Source organism: Eubalaena glacialis, chromosome 10 (assembly GCF_028564815.1).
Source record: "Eubalaena glacialis isolate mEubGla1 chromosome 10, mEubGla1.1.hap2.+ XY, whole genome shotgun sequence".
Taxonomy (NCBI): Eukaryota; Metazoa; Chordata; class Mammalia; order Artiodactyla; family Balaenidae; genus Eubalaena; species Eubalaena glacialis.
In genome coordinates this window covers 112,928,227-112,946,501 of record NC_083725.1, presented here as the reverse complement: position 1 = coordinate 112,946,501, position 18,275 = coordinate 112,928,227, and the positions used below count along the sequence as shown (strand labels likewise).

The 18,275-nt window shown below is 42.6% G+C and overlaps 1 protein-coding gene across 1 annotated transcript; it reads right to left on the bottom strand.

Annotated features, from left to right (window-relative positions):
• Positions 1–10,567: 10,567 nt before the first annotated feature.
• Positions 10,568–10,971, bottom strand: LOC133099688 (spindle and kinetochore-associated protein 2). The gene has a single exon (XM_061203488.1). It carries the CDS (start codon positions 10,969–10,971, stop codon positions 10,606–10,608), a length of 366 nt encoding a protein of 121 aa, XP_061059471.1. The 3' UTR covers positions 10,568–10,605.
• Between the last annotated feature and the right edge of the window lie 7,304 nt (positions 10,972–18,275).

Here is an 18,275-nt window from a genome sequence, read left to right as displayed (position 1 = left end):
CAGCCATAAATAAATAAATAAAAATTAAAAAAAAAAAAAAAAAAAGATGAATTATCTAATTACCATTACTTTTTGTAAGGAGAATAGATAAATAAAATGGTCAGAGTTATATAGGGAACTTTTCAGCAGTAAAAAAAATGAATCAACTATGTATTAACATATATACACATTTACATATGTTCATACATACATATGTATTAAGATAAATAACTCTTACAACAATGTTGATCAATAAAAACAAGACCTTCAGAATGATACCGTATGACGCCAATTTCCTGAAAAAAATTGAAACACACAAGTCAACACTATAGGTGTTCATTAATAAAGACTGTACAAGTATAAATACACACATGGGTCTGAAAAACACTATCCTGAGTTTTATTTTTACCTCTAAGAAGAAGGGGAAATAGGATTGGGATTTCAAATAAATCTATAATATTTTAGGTGTTCAACTGAATCATAAATACATGAATGTCTGTTGTATCATTATCTATACTTTTTTGTATGCTTAAAAATATTATAGGGACTTCCCTGGTGGCACAGTGGTTACGAATCCGCCTGCTAATGCAGGGGACACGGGTTTGTTCCCTGGTCCAGGAAGATCCCACATGCCGCGGAGCAACTAAGCCCGTGTGCCACAACTACTGAGCCCGCGTGCTGCAACTACTGAAGCCCACGCGCCTAGAGCCCGTGCTCCACAACAAGAGAAGCCACCGCAATGAGAAGCCCGCGCACCACAACAAAGAGTAGCCCCCCACTCGCCACAACTAGAGAAAGCCCATGTGCAGCAACAAAGGCCCAACGCAGCCAAAAATAAATAAATAAATAAAAATATTATAAAATTATTGAAAAATCTAAAAATTAGTTATAGCGTCTTTGGGGGGCTAATCCTCTAGAACCACAACAGACTTTTTGGTGTGAAATCTTGATCCGATTATCCTGGTTTTGTAAACTGTCACTTTAAAGAGAAAGCTCGTGACCCTGTAGAGAAACGAAGGCAGAAAGTCTTTAGAGTAAATATTGGGGTTTTAGCTTCCTATATGAGGCGCCGTTTGGGGGCGCCAGAGGACAGCACAAGCCAGCCGATCCCAGGTTCTCCCAGGGGAACAGAACGGCCGGGTTCACCTGTTCCACACTGGTTAATAATCAGACATCTGGTGGGTTCTTACCTCCTGAAGTGTCTTGTGATGACGGTAGCACGTGCTGTCTTTAAAGCCCTGGACTTGATATAGTAAGGGTTTGCGGAGCCCCTGAAATGCAGCTTATTTTTGACCTGAGTACTTAGAACTTTGCAAGCTGAGTCAGGTGGCAATGGTTCTTCCATTGCATAGGGTTATGAAAAATTAATTTGGCTGAAACTCTGTACTTTCTGACACCCCCAGGATCCTCTTGAGCAGGAAATGAGGCTGCTTGATAAACGTGCTTTTGTCATCTCTTGAGGAATTGCCATATATTAAAAATAATTTAAAAGAAAAAAAGGATGATCGAGGTTGTTACCCCATATTACAAAGAAAATTACATGTAGATAGGTTGATGCCTGGTGAAAATGGAGTGTGAACGGCCTTCCTTACCTAATCGGAGGGTCTTCTGAAAGGTCCTGTTAAAATCATCCAGCCAAGTTAGGAGGAATTCTTCCCATTTTATAGCAAAGGAAGAGAAAAGATCACCAAGAAGTCCCCTTCATTGGGTCCCCTAGACCAGTGCTGTCCATTAGAATGTTCGTGATGATGGAAATGTTCACATTTGTGATGTACAATGACGTAGCCACTAGCCATGTGTGGCTGCAGCGTGCTGAACTATGGCTAGAATGAAGAATAAAATTTTACATTTTATTTAATTTTAGTTCTTTTCAATTTAAGTGACCACATGTGGCTGGTGGCTACTGAATTGGACAGTGCAAGTCTAGATATTTTTAAATATTTATTTTTGTGTTGTACCACTAATATATGCACTAAAGAAAATGAGATGCATGTTAAATTCAAATTTAGGTGTATATACTTCTAAATATTTCCCTACTGATGTCAAATGTACTTATAAATACACACGTTTTTCTTTTCAAAAATGGGATCATATTTAACATATTGCTTTTAATGTTTTAAAAAAGTAATATACAGGGAACATCTCCCCATACCAGAACTTTATATAATTTTTAATACTTGGAGTATCCTCTGTTGAATGGATAATAATGGACAGTTATTATTCTAAGCACATTGCCCGCATTATCTCATGTGATCCTCACAACCCCATGAGGTAGATATCATTCCATTTTACAGATGAATTCTCTGAAATACATAAAGATTAAAGTGTACTTTGCAAAACTCAAGCAGAGGCAGTGGGAGAGTCAGGGTTTCAAGGCTCCCAACCAGGTGGGCTGACTTCAGAGCCTGCTGTTGAATCTCTCTGCTTTAAATAAAGTTTTTTAAAATTGAAGTATAGTTAATTTACAATGTTATGTTAGTTTCAAGTGTACAGCAAAGTGATTCAGATATATATAGATATAGATATTCTTTTTCAGAGTCTTTTCCATTGTAGTTCATTACAAGATATTGGGTAGAGTTCCCTGTGCTATACAGTAGGTCCTTGTTGTTTACCTAGTCTATATATAGTAGTGTGTATATGTTAATCCCAAACTCATAATTTATCTCCCCCATCTAAATAAATTCAGTTTAAAATAAGCATTCAATTCATCTAAAAGACACCCCAACAGCTTTGTCCTTAGTTTTGGTCTTAAGGCTTGAACACATCCTTTGTGCTACATTCAGTAATTGACGGGATGCCTTTAAGTTGCTTTACTTGTCCAATGGGGACAAAGAGCTGAGTTTACTGAGCACGTGAGCCTTCATCTCTGCAACACAAGGATGCCTTTAGATGGTGTCGAGCCACTGCTGCTTGGGGGCTTGTCTTCCTACTGGGCATGTAAAACCTCCTACCCCAATAACCGATCATGCCAGCCAAGAGTTACCTGCCTTGTTGCAGAGTACAGCACTTGAAAGCAGATAATAAAGTGGTGTGAGTGAGTTAACCTGCTGTGTTCACAGCCAAGCTCCCCACCTGTAAAATATGGTTCATAAACTTGTTGAGTGCCTGCAGGGAGGGATGCATCTGGGTGCTCCTTAAGGAGATATGGAGGTACATAAGGCGTGATCCTTGCTCCCAAGGAGGTACAGCAGTGTAAGGACTTGAGAGCACATCCTTCCAAACCCACATGGCAGCTTGTGCAATAACACAGGCAAAACACCAGGTTCAACAGAGCAGAGACAGCGAGGTGTCGTCTCCAGGGAAAATTCCATGAAGAGGGAGACATTTGACTCAGGAGCTGAGCCTTCATACAATGGTTAAGCTTTCAGTTGGAAGAAATCCCAAGTGGAGAAACAGAATGATGTGAAAGAACATTGGTCTCGCAAAGCTGACAGCCGCTGACACAGCATCTTTGTTTAAGCTTTCAATTCTAATTACAAACGAATAAATACCAACCGTCAAATAAAAATGAGAAAATCTAGGCAAATATAAAGAAGAAAACTTAAATTATACCTAGTCCTACCACTTAGAAATATTTCCTTCTAATCTTTTTCCTAGTTGCCCCGACCTAGTTGCATACTTTAGTGTCATTTTCCCCCAAATCTCCCTTGGAAATGTAAAACTCCTTATTATAGATTTAAACACAATATGCATTTTACCAACATCATCCTCTTTGGGGTGTTTTCCTGAGAGCCTGGTGACTGGCCCCTAAGGGGACAGGTTGCTCTCTGCACTGCAGCCCAGCTGTCATCCTGGGATCTCCCTGCACCATCATCACCCTGAAGATTCCCTTCTCCTCGCTCTTGTGTTAAGACCTAGATTCCCAGATCAAATGGCTTTTTTTCTTTCTTGATTTACCCCTTCATTTTGGTGGAACACATCCTCTAAAAGCTTTCTGGAAATGGGTGCATGGTAGCTAAAATGTTTGAAACCCTTGCATGTCTGTTAATGGCTCTCATTCAGCCCCATCCTTGATTGATGATCTGTCTAGGAATTGAACTCTTGGTCACAAGTCATTCTCCTACAGATCTTTTTAAGGTGTTGTTCCATTGTTTTCTAGCCTCCAGTGTCCTGCTGAGAGGTCTGCTGCCAGTTTGATTTGTTATCCTTTCCCTGGAAGCTTTTAGAAGGGAGCTTCTCTTTGTCCCTATTGCTCTGAGGTATCATGGTGATGTCTGTGGTATGGGTCTGCTTTTATCCATTGACAAAAATGCCCTTTTATTCCACCAACTCACATCATCAGTTTTGGAAATTTTTTCTTGAGTTATTTTCCAATGATTTCTACTCTCCATTCTCTTGGTTCTCAGATTCCAGGCTTGCTGGCTTGTGCCCTAGTTTTCATATCATTTCTGAAAAATTTTCTAGCTCTTTGTCTTTTTCTCTACTTTCTGGGAGATTCCCTCAATTTCATCTTCCAACACCTCCTTTGAGTTTCTAATTCTACCATTATATCTTATTATAACATGTTAACATTACATAATGTAATATATTTAGTATAATATATTTTGGGGAGCTTTGTTTTGCTCTCTGTCCCTTTTTCATAGCATCCCTTTATTCCATAGATGCAGTATCTTCTCACGTCTCTCCTTTCTGTACTTCCTGTCTTATTGTTTCCTTCAAGTTGATTTTTTTCTGATTCTTGTTCGTCTTGCTTCTGTCTTTCATCTAAGAGATCATCCTCCTCAAATGTCTGACGATCTCTGCCTCTCAGTTCCTATGTAATAGTAAAACATCAAAGAACTGATTGGATGCTCAGGGCTCACAGATAGGGCTGGTCCAGCCTGGGCAGGGTGTAGGGTGATATGAGCCTCCTCTACTCTCCTTCTAGAGGGCATATGCCCAGCTCCAGCAATCTGGAGGCCCCAGTGGTCAGGACTAAATCCTTTACTTAGTCCACTGGTTTTAGAGTGCCGGATCCTGACCCTTAACCACTTCTGGTGTGGCCCAGTTCAAGACTCTGCTTTTACTGTCTGCAGAGAATAAATTTCCAGGCTTCAGCTGGGGTGAAGAAAGGGGCAGTTGCCTATCTGCTCAGAATAGAGGAGGGGATCTGGGGATCTAGTTTCATCTTAAATAGACTTGTAGCCACTCCTGTTTTCCATTACTAACCAATGTGTCTTCCCCAAAGATTTGTTATATAAAATAATTGAGATAGCCTATGCATAACATGGGACACTTTATGAGGACACAAATATAAGGCAATTCTCTTTTCTAAGGGATACTTTTGCAGGGGGAGGGAAGAGGTTCAATTTATATTTAAAGAAATACAATATTAAAACCACAATGAAATACCACTTTACACCCACTAAAATGGCTTCAAGTAAAAGAATGGATAACACCAAGTGTTGACAAGGATGTAGAACAACTGGAACATTCATACAGAACTGGTGGGAATGCAAAATGATGTAAACACTTTAGAAAACTGTTCGGCAGTTTCTTATAAATTTCAACATATACTTACTACATGACTCAGCAATTCATGCCTAGGTGTGTTTACCCCAAAGAGATAAAAATATGTGTCCACACAAAGACTTGTTCACAGATGTTCTTAGCAGCTTTATTCATAATGGCCCCAAACTAGAAAGAACCCAAATGCCCATCAACAAAGGAATGGATTTTTTAAAATGTGGTATAGCCATAGAATGAAATACTATTCATCAGGAAAAATGAACAAAGTATTGATACATGTAACAACATGGATGAGTCTCAAAATATTAAACTGAGTGAAAGAAGCCAGACACAAAAAATACCTATGATTCCAATTAAATGAAATTCTAGAAAAGAAACTATTATATGGTGACAAAAAGCAGATCGGTGATTTCCTGACCCAGTGGTGGGAATGGGGTGGGATGGCTTGCAAAGGTGCATGAGGAAACTTTCTGGGACGGTGGAAATGTTCTATATCTTGATTATGTTGATGGATTCATGGTATAAATGTTTGTCAGAACCCATTAAAGTGTCCATTTTAAAAATGGGTGCATTTTATTGTATGTAAATTATACTTCAGTAAAGGTGATGTTGTTTTTCAGTGGTTCATAAAGAGATTATGACTTCTGTCCATGGGCAAGGACTGTTGGCCATTGATGCGTGGGCTTCACTTGAGGGAGTCAGCTGTTCTGATGATCTATTTTACGGGTGTTACTGAACAAAGTTCGTGTGCCCGACACACAGTGAGGCCAAATAAAACTGAAAAGATGGCGTTGGGAGCAGAGAAAGGTTTACTGCAGGGCCAAGCAAGGAGAACAGGTGGCTCACGCTCAAAAACCCCGAGCTCCCCAATGGTTTGGGGGGAAATTTTCTTATAGGCAAAATTTGGGGTGAGGGCTGCAGGGCGTGTGACTTTCTTCTGATTGGTTGGTGGTGAGGTAACAGGGCGGTGCTCCAGGAATCTTGGGCTCAGCCTGAAGTTATCAATACTATCCTCCACCTTAGTGGGGGCCTTAGTTCTGCAGAAGAACTCAAAGATATTGTTATGTCTATTCCTTGAGGAGGAACCAGGACCTTGCCCCAAGTATGTCTGGACTGCTCCTCCCTTGTTTCTGTATTCCCTGACTTTCCTGATTAGCAACTGTTTGAATCTGCCCTTTGGAACTCAGAGAAGGTCATGGAGGCTGAATGAAGCCTATTGCCTATAAACAAGAAACAGGGGACATGGAAAGGTTTTGTATGTGGGAGCCCTAAAGGGTCCTGCTGGGTTTCATTACCTCAGGTGGCAAAGGAGAATTAAGGTAGCAGATGGAATTGAGGTTGATAATTAGCTGAAGTTAAAATAGGAAGATTGTTTTGTTTTATCCAGTGGGTCCAATATAATCACAGGGATAATTAAATTTGGAAGTGGAAGGCAGAAGAGATTAGAGTGATAAGATGCGTAGCCATTGCTGACATTGGAGATGGAGGGAGGGGCCAGGAGCCAAGGAGTGAGGCCACCTCTAGAAGCTGGAAAAGGCAAGGAAATAGATTCTCCCCTAGAGCCTCCAGAAAGGAACACAGCCCTGGTGATGCCCAGATTTAGCCCAATGACATGTCTGACCTACAGAACTGTAAGATAACAAATTGTATTGTTCAGGGCACCAAGTGTGTGATAAATTGTTATAGCAGCAATAGCAAACTAAAACAGGAATTAAAATGGAGTTTACATCTTAAAGTTTACATCTTAAATTAAAACCATTTAAGATGTAAGCTATTATGTATAGGATGGATAAACAACAAGGTCCTACTATATAGCACAGAGAACTATATTCAATATCCTCTGATAAACCATAATAGAAAAGAATATAAAAAAAGAATAAGCAAGATCCTTTTTGACCCAGGTCCTAGAGAAATGGAAATAAAAACACAAATAAACAAATGGGACCTAATGAAACTTAAAAGCTTTTGCACAGCAAAGGAAACCATAAACAAGACCAAAAGACAACCCTCAGAATGGGAGAAAATATTTGCAAATGAAGCAACTGACAAAGGATTAATCTCCAAGATTTACAAGCAGCTCATGCATCTCAATAACAAAAAAACAAACAACCCAATCCAAAAATGGGCAGAAGACCTAAATAGACATTTCTCCAAAGAAGATATACAGATTGCCAACAGACACATGAAAGAATGCTCAACATCATTAATCATTAGAGAAATGCAAATCAAAACTACAATGAGGTATCATCTCACACCGGTCAGAATGGCCATCATCAAAAAATCTAGAAACAATAAATGCTGGAGAGGGTGTGGAGAAAAGGGAACACTCTTGCACTGTTGGTGGGAATGTAAATTGATACAGCCACTATGGAGAACAGTATGGAGGTTCCTTAAAAAACTAAAAATAGAACTACCATACGACCCAGCAATCCCACTACTGGGCATATACCCTGAGAAAACCATAATTCAGAAAGAGTCATGTACCAAAATATTCATTGCAGCTCTGTTTACGATAGCCAGGACATGGAAGCAACCTAGGTGTCCATCATCGGATGAATGGATAAAGAAGATGTGGCACATATATACAATGGAATATTACTCAGCCATAAAAAGAAATGAAATGGAGGTGTTTGTAATGAGGTGGATGGAGTTAGAGTCTGTCATACAGAGTGAAGCAAGTCAGAAAGAGAAAAAGAAATACAGTATGCTAACACATATATATGGAATCTAAGGAAAAAAAAAAAAAGGTCATGAAGAACCTAGTGGCAAGATGGGAATAAAGACACAGACCTACTAGAGAATGGACTTGAGGATATGGGGAGGGGGAGGGGTGAGATGTGACAGGGTGAGAGAGTGTCATGGACATATATACACTACCAAATGTAAAATAGATAGCTAGTGGGAAGCAGCCGCATAGCACAGGGAGATCAGCTCGGTGCTTTGTGACCACCTAGAGGGGTGGGATAGGGAGGGTGGGAGGGAGGGAGATGCAAGAGGGAAGAGATATGGGAACATATGTATATGTATAACTGATTCACTTTGTTATAAAGCAGAAGCTAACACACCATTGTAAAGCAATTATACTTCAATAAAGATGTTTAAAAAAAAAAGAATGTGTGTGTGTATATATATATCTGAATCACTTCGTTGTACAGCAGAAATTAACATAACGTTGTAAATCAACTATAGTTCAGTTAAAAAAAAAAACCCATTTCAGCTCCTTACACTAGTAAGATGGTAAAGGTAATTAGTTAACTTCCTGCTGGGCCAGTCTCTTAACTAGTTTGCTAATTTGCCTGTAGGATTTCTCCTCTACAGGAGTATCTAGAGGACTCCCTTAAGCTTCTCCCCAGAGGGTTATAAAAACGCAACCATTTAGAAAATAGAGATGCACTGTCCTAATCCTCTATAAATCTTTAAACTATAGAAGAAGCTGTTACTGATTCACACACGTAACTCAGGGGAGCCCAGTCTTGGGGATGGGGAAACGTGAGTTCACTACAGGTGGCCTTTGTTTGTTTTAATCGTAGAGACTTCTCTTAAGTCAGCTGTTAAAGACCAAGGTCTCTTTGCAAACCAGGCCACTCAGCTCCGCCCTCCCTCCCCCCTCCCCCTCCCCCTCCGCAGGCCTCTGCAGCGCGTCCACCTCCTCCAGGGTTTCAGTTGGAGGCATCAGCCCTCTTGTCCTTCAGCCAACCCTTCTGTAACTGATGTCCCCTGTGGACGAGAGGGAGCGAAGCTTCAGGTTCATGTCAAAAGGATTTTAACCCTTGCTCCACCCAGAAGCCGCCTGCGTCAGGTTGATGGACGATAAGCGCCTCGGTCCTAATTAGGGTCAAGCGGAAGTTACTAATCAGCACCTTGCCCAGGACTGTTCCTAGGCTCAGCTGAAGCAAAATCGAGAGGAAAATAAAGCATGCCGTCACACGCCCAGTGCGCGGGAGCCCACTGGAAAGGAGGAAACGGGAGCCCCCATCAGACACGGGCCGCCTTTAGATGCAGTGACGCTGACTGCCAAGAAACTCCACGCTCTCTGCTTTCCGCAGAATCTGATGAATACTCAGATTGTTCAGTGCGCAAAACATACACACCCAAGTTCTGGAATTGGAGAGCGGTGATGGTTGCACAGCACTGTGGATATACTTAACGCCACTGAATTGTGCATGAAGTGGTTCAAATGGTAAATTTGACACTGTGTGTGTTTAATCACAATTAAAAACAAAAACCAGAAGCTCAGTTGCTTGCTTCTAAAACCTGAGCCATTCATTTTATTTTTCATTTAGGATGTTGACTTTTTTTAATCTTTTTTAATTTATTTATTCATTCATTTATTTATTTATTTTTGGCTGCGTTGGGTCTTCGTTGCTGCGCACGGGCTTTCTCTAGTTGTGGCGAGTGGGGGCTACTCTTCGTTGTGGTGTGCGGGCTTCTCATTGCAGTGGCTTCTTTTGTTGTGGAGCACGGGCTCTAGGTGCACGGGCTTCAGTATTGTGGCATGCGGGCTCAGTAGTTGTGGCTTGCGGGCTCTAGAGCACGGGCTCAGTAGTTGTGGTGCATGGGCTTAGTTGCTCCGTGGCATGTGGGATCTTCCCGGACCAGGGTTCGAACCCGTGTCCCCTGCATTGGCAGGCGGATTCTCAACCACTGCGCCACCAGGGAAGCCCAACTTTCTTTTATCTTGAACTATAATTGACATATAACATTAGTTTCAGGTGTACATTGCAAAATGATCACCACATCCATTCTTTCTTTTTTTTATTTTTTTCTATCCTTTAATTTCCAAAGCATGTTCATTCACATTTGACTGACTGATAGTACATAATTTTCTTTTACAATAGGCCAGGACATCTGTGTTATCCTGATTATACAAAAACAGATACAAAATGGTGTTGAGACTTACTTGCCTGAAATTACAAGACTACGTGTATACGCATATATTTTTAAAAATCTCTCTATTTCCATTCCATCCCTTTGGCTGAACATTATGAGTACAATATTTGCCCTTCTTCCCGTATTCCCCTTTCTTGTGGCAGGCATCACTATCCAGTAACCCAAGCCAAATCTCCTTTGTCATCCCCCCCACCAACAGTCATCAAATGCGAACAAGACATCTTCCTAAATCTCTCTGGAACTGATCTCTTCCCCATTAGAGTTCCCTTTTGCAAGTCCATTTCTTCATCATAAGTCTGACATGTGAGCTCTTAATTGCTCTGCCGCAGTTTTCTCTTCTTCAGTCAGTGGTAAGAGCTTCAGGTCTGTTTGCTTTTGTAGTTCTTGTATCAAGGTCATAGTCTTATTGAAAGTAGCAAAAATGCGGCTCTTAGTCTCTTTATGCTCGACAGCAACTGGTTTAAAGCGTGCATGCAAAGTTTGATATCGAGACTTTATTGCTGACAATTCCTTTAAGAGTGTAACTGGACTTTTCTTGCCTGCTGAATCAGGATAATTAGTCTTGATTTCATATTCCAACCTGTGCTGAATGTAATCCAGATCAGAGTCAGCTTTCTGGAACGGCAGTTCCAGCTTATCGACCTCCGCCTCCATGTTGAATAGTTGACATTCCTCCTCCATTCTTTTTTTTTAATTTTAATTTTTTTTAATGAAGTATAGCTGATTTACAATGTTGCATTAGTTTTAGATGTACAGTACAGTGATTCAATTATACATATATATGTATCTATTCTTTTTCAGATTCTTTTCCCTTATAGTTTATTACAAAATATTGAACATAGCTCCCTGTGCTATACAGTAGGTCCTTGTTGGTTATCTATTTTATATATAGTAGTATGTATATGTTAATCCCAAACTCCTAATTAATCCCTTCCCCCCTTTTCCTTTTGGTTACCATAAGTTTGTTTTCTATGCCTGTAGGCCTATTTCTGTTTTGTAAATAAGTTCATTTGTATCATTTTTTTTAAGATACCACATATAAGCGATTACATATGATATTTGTCTTTTGCTGTCTGGCTACTTTGTATGATAATCTCTAGGTCCATCCATGTTGCTGCAAATGGCATTATTGCATTCTTCTTTATGGCTGAGTAGTATTCCATTGTATATATGTACCACATCTTCTTTATCCATTCATCTGTCGATGGACATTTAGGTTGCTTCCATGTCTTGGCTACTAAGATCCTTTTGGGGGGGGGGCAGGCCGTGCAGCTTGTGGGATCTTAGTGCCCCCAGCAGTGGAAGCGTGGCGTCTTAACCACTGGACCACCAGGAAAGTCCCCTAAGATCCATTCTTTCTTTTTTTTAAAATTAATTGATTTATTTTATTTTATTTTTGGCTGTGCTGGGTCTTCGTTGCGGTGCGTGCACTTCTTATTGCGCTGGCTTCTCTTGTTGCGGAGCACGGGCTCTAGGCATGCAGGCTTCAGTAGTTGTGGCTCGCAGGCTCTAGAGCTCAGGCTCAGTAGTTGTGGTTCACGGGCTTAGTTGCTCCGTGACATGTGGGATCTTCCCGGACCAGGGCTTGAACCCGTGTCCCTTGCATTGGCAGGTGGATTCTTAACCACTGTGCCACGAGGGAAGTCCTAAGATCCATTCTTGATTCTCTCCTTTACTTACCCCACATGACCAGTCTATCAGGAAATCTTGTCACCTCTACCTCCAGGAGATTTCCAGCATCTGTCCTCTCCATCTCCGTACCACATACTGGTCCAAGCTACCATTCATACCTTTGATTACGGCAGCAGTAACCTCCTAACCGGCAACTCACCTCCCTAATCGACTCTTGCCCTTCTGCAGCCCGTTTCCCTCTCAGCAGCCAGATCATAACTTAACTGAGAGTGCTCTCCTCACTGAAACCGAATGGATTCCCCTGGCTCTTGGCATAAAAGCCAAGCTCCCTATCCAGCCTCCAGGGTTCACACCATCTGTCACAATCTGCCTCTCCAGCCCCATCTCCTGCCACTTCCTTTCCGGTTCACCACGTCCCAGCCCCTTTCTTTCTGCTCCTTGAGGATGCTAAGCTTGCTCCCACATCAGGGCTTTGCTCTTGCTGTTTCCTCTGCACAGTCTCCACATGCTGGCTCTTTCCTGGCAGACCTCAGCTTCACGTCACCTCGGCAGAAAGGCCTTTCCCTTGTAAGTCTAAAGTAGCCACCAAATCTCTCCATCACATGTCCCTGGTGCATTTTCCTTACAGCCTGTATTATTCCCTAATGTTTTCTTGTTTATCTGTAATCATGCACTGTCCATGTCCTCCCCCTAGAATGGAAACTCCACGAAGAGTAGGACCCTGAATGGCTGGGTCCCCAGCATCTAGAATGGTGCCCGGCACGTAGCAGGTGCACAACACGTATGACTGAGTGAATGAGTGAAGAATTAAAGTGTATTTCCCAGACATCGGGAATATCACTCGTAGCGGGCTGAATGGTGGCACCCAAAAAGATATGTCCATGCCCCAGAACCTGTGAATGTGACCTTATTTGGAAAAACGGGGCCGGGGGGAGAGAGGGAGGGATAAATTAGGAGTCTGGGATTAAAATATACACGCTACTAAATATAAAATAGATAACCAACAAGGACCTACTGTATAGCACAGGGAGCTATACTCAATACTTGTAATAACCTTTAAGGGAAGAGAATTTTTTTAAAAAAGAGTAAATATATTTATATAATTGAATGTATAATTCAATTATGTGTATGTGTAATTGTATGCAAAATTGAATTACTTTGCTGTACACCTGAAACTAACACAACATTGTAAATCAACTCTATTGCAGTAAATATTAAAAGAAAAACGGTCTTTGCAGATGTAATTAAGTTGAGGATCTTGTGATGAGAGCGTCCTGGATTCCCCGACTGGGCCCTAAATCCAAGGACAAGTGTCCTTAGAAGACACAGCGGAGACGGCCATGTGCAGACAGAGGCAGTGATTGGAGTGGTGCTGACACAACCCAAAGATTGCCTGAAGCCACCAGAATCTGGAAGAAGCAAGGAAGGATCCTCACACTTAGAACCTTCGTAGGGAGCATGGCCCCACCAACACCTTGACTTCAGTCTTCTGGCCTCCAGAATGGTGAGAGAATACATTTCTGTTGCTTTAAGCCAACCAATTTGTGGTGATTTGTTACAGCAGCCCTAGGATGCTAGTACACTCCCCAAATTTACCTTCTTCTGAACTCTTCTGGCACAAATTAACTGTGTGTTCCCTTTGATGTTAAATTAACCACATAAAACAGTATGTGAGGGCTTCCCTGGTGGCGCAGTGGTTGAGAATCTGCCTGCCAATGCAGAGGACACGGGTTCGAGCCCTGGTCTGGGTAGATCCCACATGCCGCGGAGCAACTAGGCCCATGAGCCACAACTACTGAGCCTGCGCTTCTGGAGCCTGTGCTCCGCAACAAGAGAGGCCGCGACGGTGAGAGGCCCGCGCACCGCGATGAAGAGTGGCCCCTGCTCGCCGCAACTAGAGAAAGCCCTCGCACAGAAACAAAGACCCAACACAGCCAAAAATAAAATAAAATAAATAAATAGCGTTCCCTTTAAAAAAAAACAACAAAAAAACCAAAAAAGAACAGTACGTGATTCTCTCCCACGTGCTTGTCCTATTTCCACCACCTGATAACTAAGGGAAGGATGTTATTGTTCTGCCTCTTGGCATTGTCCACAGCAGTTTGCAGAGCGCTAGGGTAAGAGCAGGCACTCAGCAAGTCGGTATTGATTGAACAGTGGGGAGTATTGATACACCCACTGCTCAGATCGGGGTTACAAAGCAAAGACTCTGGCATCATCAGGGATCCAGGGAACTTTGCTGCCTGTTGAAGCCCTGACTTGATACAGGTTTGGGTATAATATTGGCTTTGTCTACGCTAATCTGCCATCCTTCAAACCCAGCCTTTACAACACGGGGAAGATAGCTGATATTTTATAATAACTATAAATGGAGTACAACCTTTAAGAATTGTCAGTCACTACATTGTACACCTGTAACTTATATAATATTGTACATCAACTATACTTCAATTAAAAAAACAACAACAGCATTTAGCTCCTGTTACCTCAGTCCCCCCTGAGCTTGACTACTGTGGAAAACTTGTTCTCTGGCTGGAACTTGTAAGCCTGTCAAAACGACTGAGTTCTGGGAGGGGGACCCCCCAGACGGCGGGGGAGTTAATGGCTTTGTTCTTGGTCCTCATTTGCTCCATCTCTGGGCACACACCCAAGTCTGGTGGTCTTCGCTGGCGGCCTTCCCAGGTGAAGGAGGAAGGGACAGTGGGAGAGAAAATCAAAGGGGAAAAAATAGCCCACCAGAAAGCGGGAGAAATAGCAGGCCCAAGGGAAAAGCAAGGACTTCAGAGTTGGTTAGTCACTGAAAACTGGTTCTGGACAAAAAGAGACTCAGCGCTGACCTGCGGGCACCGAAGGCACTGGCAGCCACGTTAGGGGGCAGTGGATGCTGGTCTTTTCCTAAGAGGGCACCTCTTGTTTTTCTTTCCTTTTTTGACTGTGGGTTTTTCCACTTCGTCATTTCTGCCCAGGCGTCTCTGGGGAGCCTTGTGTTCCTTCGCAGCAAGGTTCTTCTGACTTTGCTGCCGAGAACGACTTCTATAAATGCTCCAGGGGGTGCCCAGGACCCCCTCCCCGCAGAAGGCAGCAGGAACACACCCCCCCATGCCCCCACTCCTCCTGTGCCTATTTGAAGCATGAGGGCAGGGACAGTTGATTTTCCTGCCCTGGGGCATCGGAGGGCAGGTGTGGCCACGTGGACAGCATCCCGGACAGAGATGATGGGAAGTGTCTCTATTTTCCCTTTCTCTGGACTTCCTTTTATGGATTCACCCTTCCCCCCATTTTCTCTCCAGACTCAGAAAGGAGCAAAAATTAGTGTGAAGCAAGAAGTGACGGTAAAGAGGGGGAAAGAGCAGAGGGAGGGGGAAAGGTGGTGCCCCCGCGGGAGCAAGGTGAGGCTTACCTGATGCGCAAAGTCAGTACAAGCAACCTACGTAAGGAACCGCTGTTCAGTAAGCAGATCAGGGGTGCTAAGTACCTTCTAGAGAGTTAAGGCTCAGGTTGGATGCCTTCAGGAGTAGATTTTCTCAACCTTGGGCTCTGAAGGTTGAAAATGGCCACTGAGGCCACTGAAGAAAACGGACTTGAAAGGAAAGAGGCTTCCACCTGCCCCAGCAGGTACAATCTGAGAAGTGAGGAGGGGATGCGTATGATTGGGTCACACGGACACACGTGCTTTTACGTGGACACACACACACACACACTTTGGCTTAGAATGAGTCTGTCTGGGCCTTGACTTGTCTTAGAAAGGTTCTCAGTGGACCATGACCATGGCAAAGGCAGTATGGGACATCAGACACTGGAAGGGTGGCCTTTGTGTGGTGGTACCAGGACTAGCCCTGGGGTACAATTTTAAAAGTTATCTTGTTGTTAGGTAAAACATAAGTATATGCACAATAATAAAATAAATTTTAAAATAAAATAAAGTACAGGTACAGAAAACCATACAAAACAAAGGTATGACTTTAACGAATGATTCTAAGGTGAACACCTTTGTAACCACTACCCAGGTCTAAAGGTAGACTTTTCCAGCGACCCCCGGACGACCCTTCTGTGTCCCCTCCCAACCCACACCCCTCCTTCCCCCAATCGTAGCCTCTCTCCTGACGTTTATAGGAATCGCAAACTTGAGCTCTTTATAGTTTTATCACCCGGGTGTGCATCACTAGACACCATGTTTTATTTAGTCTTGCTCATGTTTTAATTGGATGTGTCTTTTCACTCTCTTTAAATTCTGGATATCCCCCTGGATCCTCCCCTTCCCTACAGTTTCTCTGTGGCAGACCTGAAGAGCGTCCCGCAGTCTGGATTTTGCCGGTCGCACCCTTGCAGTGCTGGTGAAGCCCTTGACTACTATTTGAGAGGATGGTGGGTATAATGGAAAGACCCCCTGGGCGGGGACCTGAGTGTCACCCCAGCTCTGACACTAACTGGGAAACAATCTGGTGCAGCCAGGAGACATATGGTGGAGCAGTTACAGGGACATGGGCCACGGAGTCCAGCAGAGCAGCGATCCGTTCCTGGTTCCAGGACTTAGGACTGTCTTGGTTTGTTTCCTCATCTATTTGAGGGCATTCTTCATACCGCAGGGTCATTGTAGGGAGTCAATGGGAAAGCTTTTTTTGCTGCTCCTGATAGATAATGAATATGTTATGCTGCTCTTATTATTTTTACCTTACTATTATTACTAATGTTACTGAGTCCAAGCTCTGTGGCACTGCTTGCCACACAACAGGCCAATAAGTCAAGAGACAGTTTGTTGGGGGAAGGAATAGCGACTTTACTCAGAAAGCCAGCAGACCTAAAAGATGGTGGACTAGTGTCCCAAAGAACCATTTTCCCAAGTTAGAATACAGGCTTCTTTTATACTAAAAGGGGAGGGGGGACTTCCCTGGCGATCCAGTGGTTAAGACTTTGCCTTCCAATGCAGGGGGTGCGGGTTCAATCCCTGGTCGGGGAGCTAAGATCCCACATGCCCCACAGCCAAAAAACCAAAATACAAAATAAAAGCAATATAACAACAAATGCAATAAATACTTTAAAAAATGGTCCACATTCAAAAAAAAAAAATCTTAAAAATAAATAAATAAGTAAATAAATAAAAGGGAAGGGGTAAAGTGCTGGTTCCAGTCAAACTCCAGAGGGAATGTGTTAATTTCTTCCTTCCTGCAGCTGTTCACAGGTGGGCCTGGTCAGGATGTTTCCTGTGATCTAAACAAAGGTAATTTAGCTTAATGCTCACTGCATGGGAGGCAGGGTTCCCAGAGATGGGCCATGATGTGTAATTTAAGCTTATGGGCAACATCCCTTTAGAGATAAATTTGTAATAGAATACAAAGGTTCTTCCCTATTACACTAAGAATTACTTTAGGAAGATCAGTTCACCTCTGTGCACTTCAGGTTGGCCATCCAAAGAATCAGTCCCTTTTGGTTGCACAGTTAAAAATATATGCCTTTAAAAATACATCTTAATAAGTTGAAATATGTGTCTGCTCTCCTTCTTCCTACAAGGCTTCTCCTCTTCTCCATTTGCTTTGGCATTCGAATGTGTTGCAGACAGATGAGTCAGTTGAGATGAGGTCTTCAATTTGCTCGAGCCAGACATGTGTCAGCCCTACTCTGGGGAAGGAGCAGGAAGGTGCTCATTTCATACCTCACCTAGGACACCCTGGCTGAAATAACCTCAAAACATGCCCTGCCTTCCCCAAGGGTCTGTTTTGTTTTATTAAAAAAATTTTTTTTTTGAAGTATAGTTAATTTCCAACATTGTATCAATTTCTGCTGTACAGCAAAGTGATTCAGTTATACATATATACATATATTCTTTTCCATTATAGTTTATCATAAGATACTGAATATAGTTCTCTGTGCTATACAGTAGGACCTTGTTGTTTATTGGCACAAAAACAGACCCAAGGGTCTCTTCTGAGGTTCTAGCAAGATGATAAGGTGCTTCAAATCCCTTTGAAAGTGAAAGCACTGGCCAGGAGCTAGTGGTGTTTTTGTGTATTTCTTTCTTACAGACCAGGAGCACCGGAAATGGCTTGTCCTCAGGCCTGGCTGGTGGCTGTACTGGGACCAGAAACCAGGTTCTGACCCCCAGCCTGGGGTAAAGGCTGCCCGGGCAAGTGCTTAGTTGGGTCTCATGTCTTGCAACTCCTTCAATTAAAAGCAGTTTAACTGGGAATTCCCTGGTGGTCCAGTGGTTAAGACTCTGCTCTTCCACTGCAGGGGGCACGGGTTTGATCCCTGGTTGGGGAACTAGGATCCAGCATGCTGTGCAGTTCCACCAAAAAATTAAAAAAAAAAAAAAAAGCAGTTTAACTGTT

Excerpts from the sequence above, each read along its gene's own strand:
- LOC133099688 (XM_061203488.1), bottom strand. The coding sequence starts at position 10,971 with ATGGAGGCGGAGGTCGATAAGCTGGAACTGCCGTTCCAGAAAGCTGAC.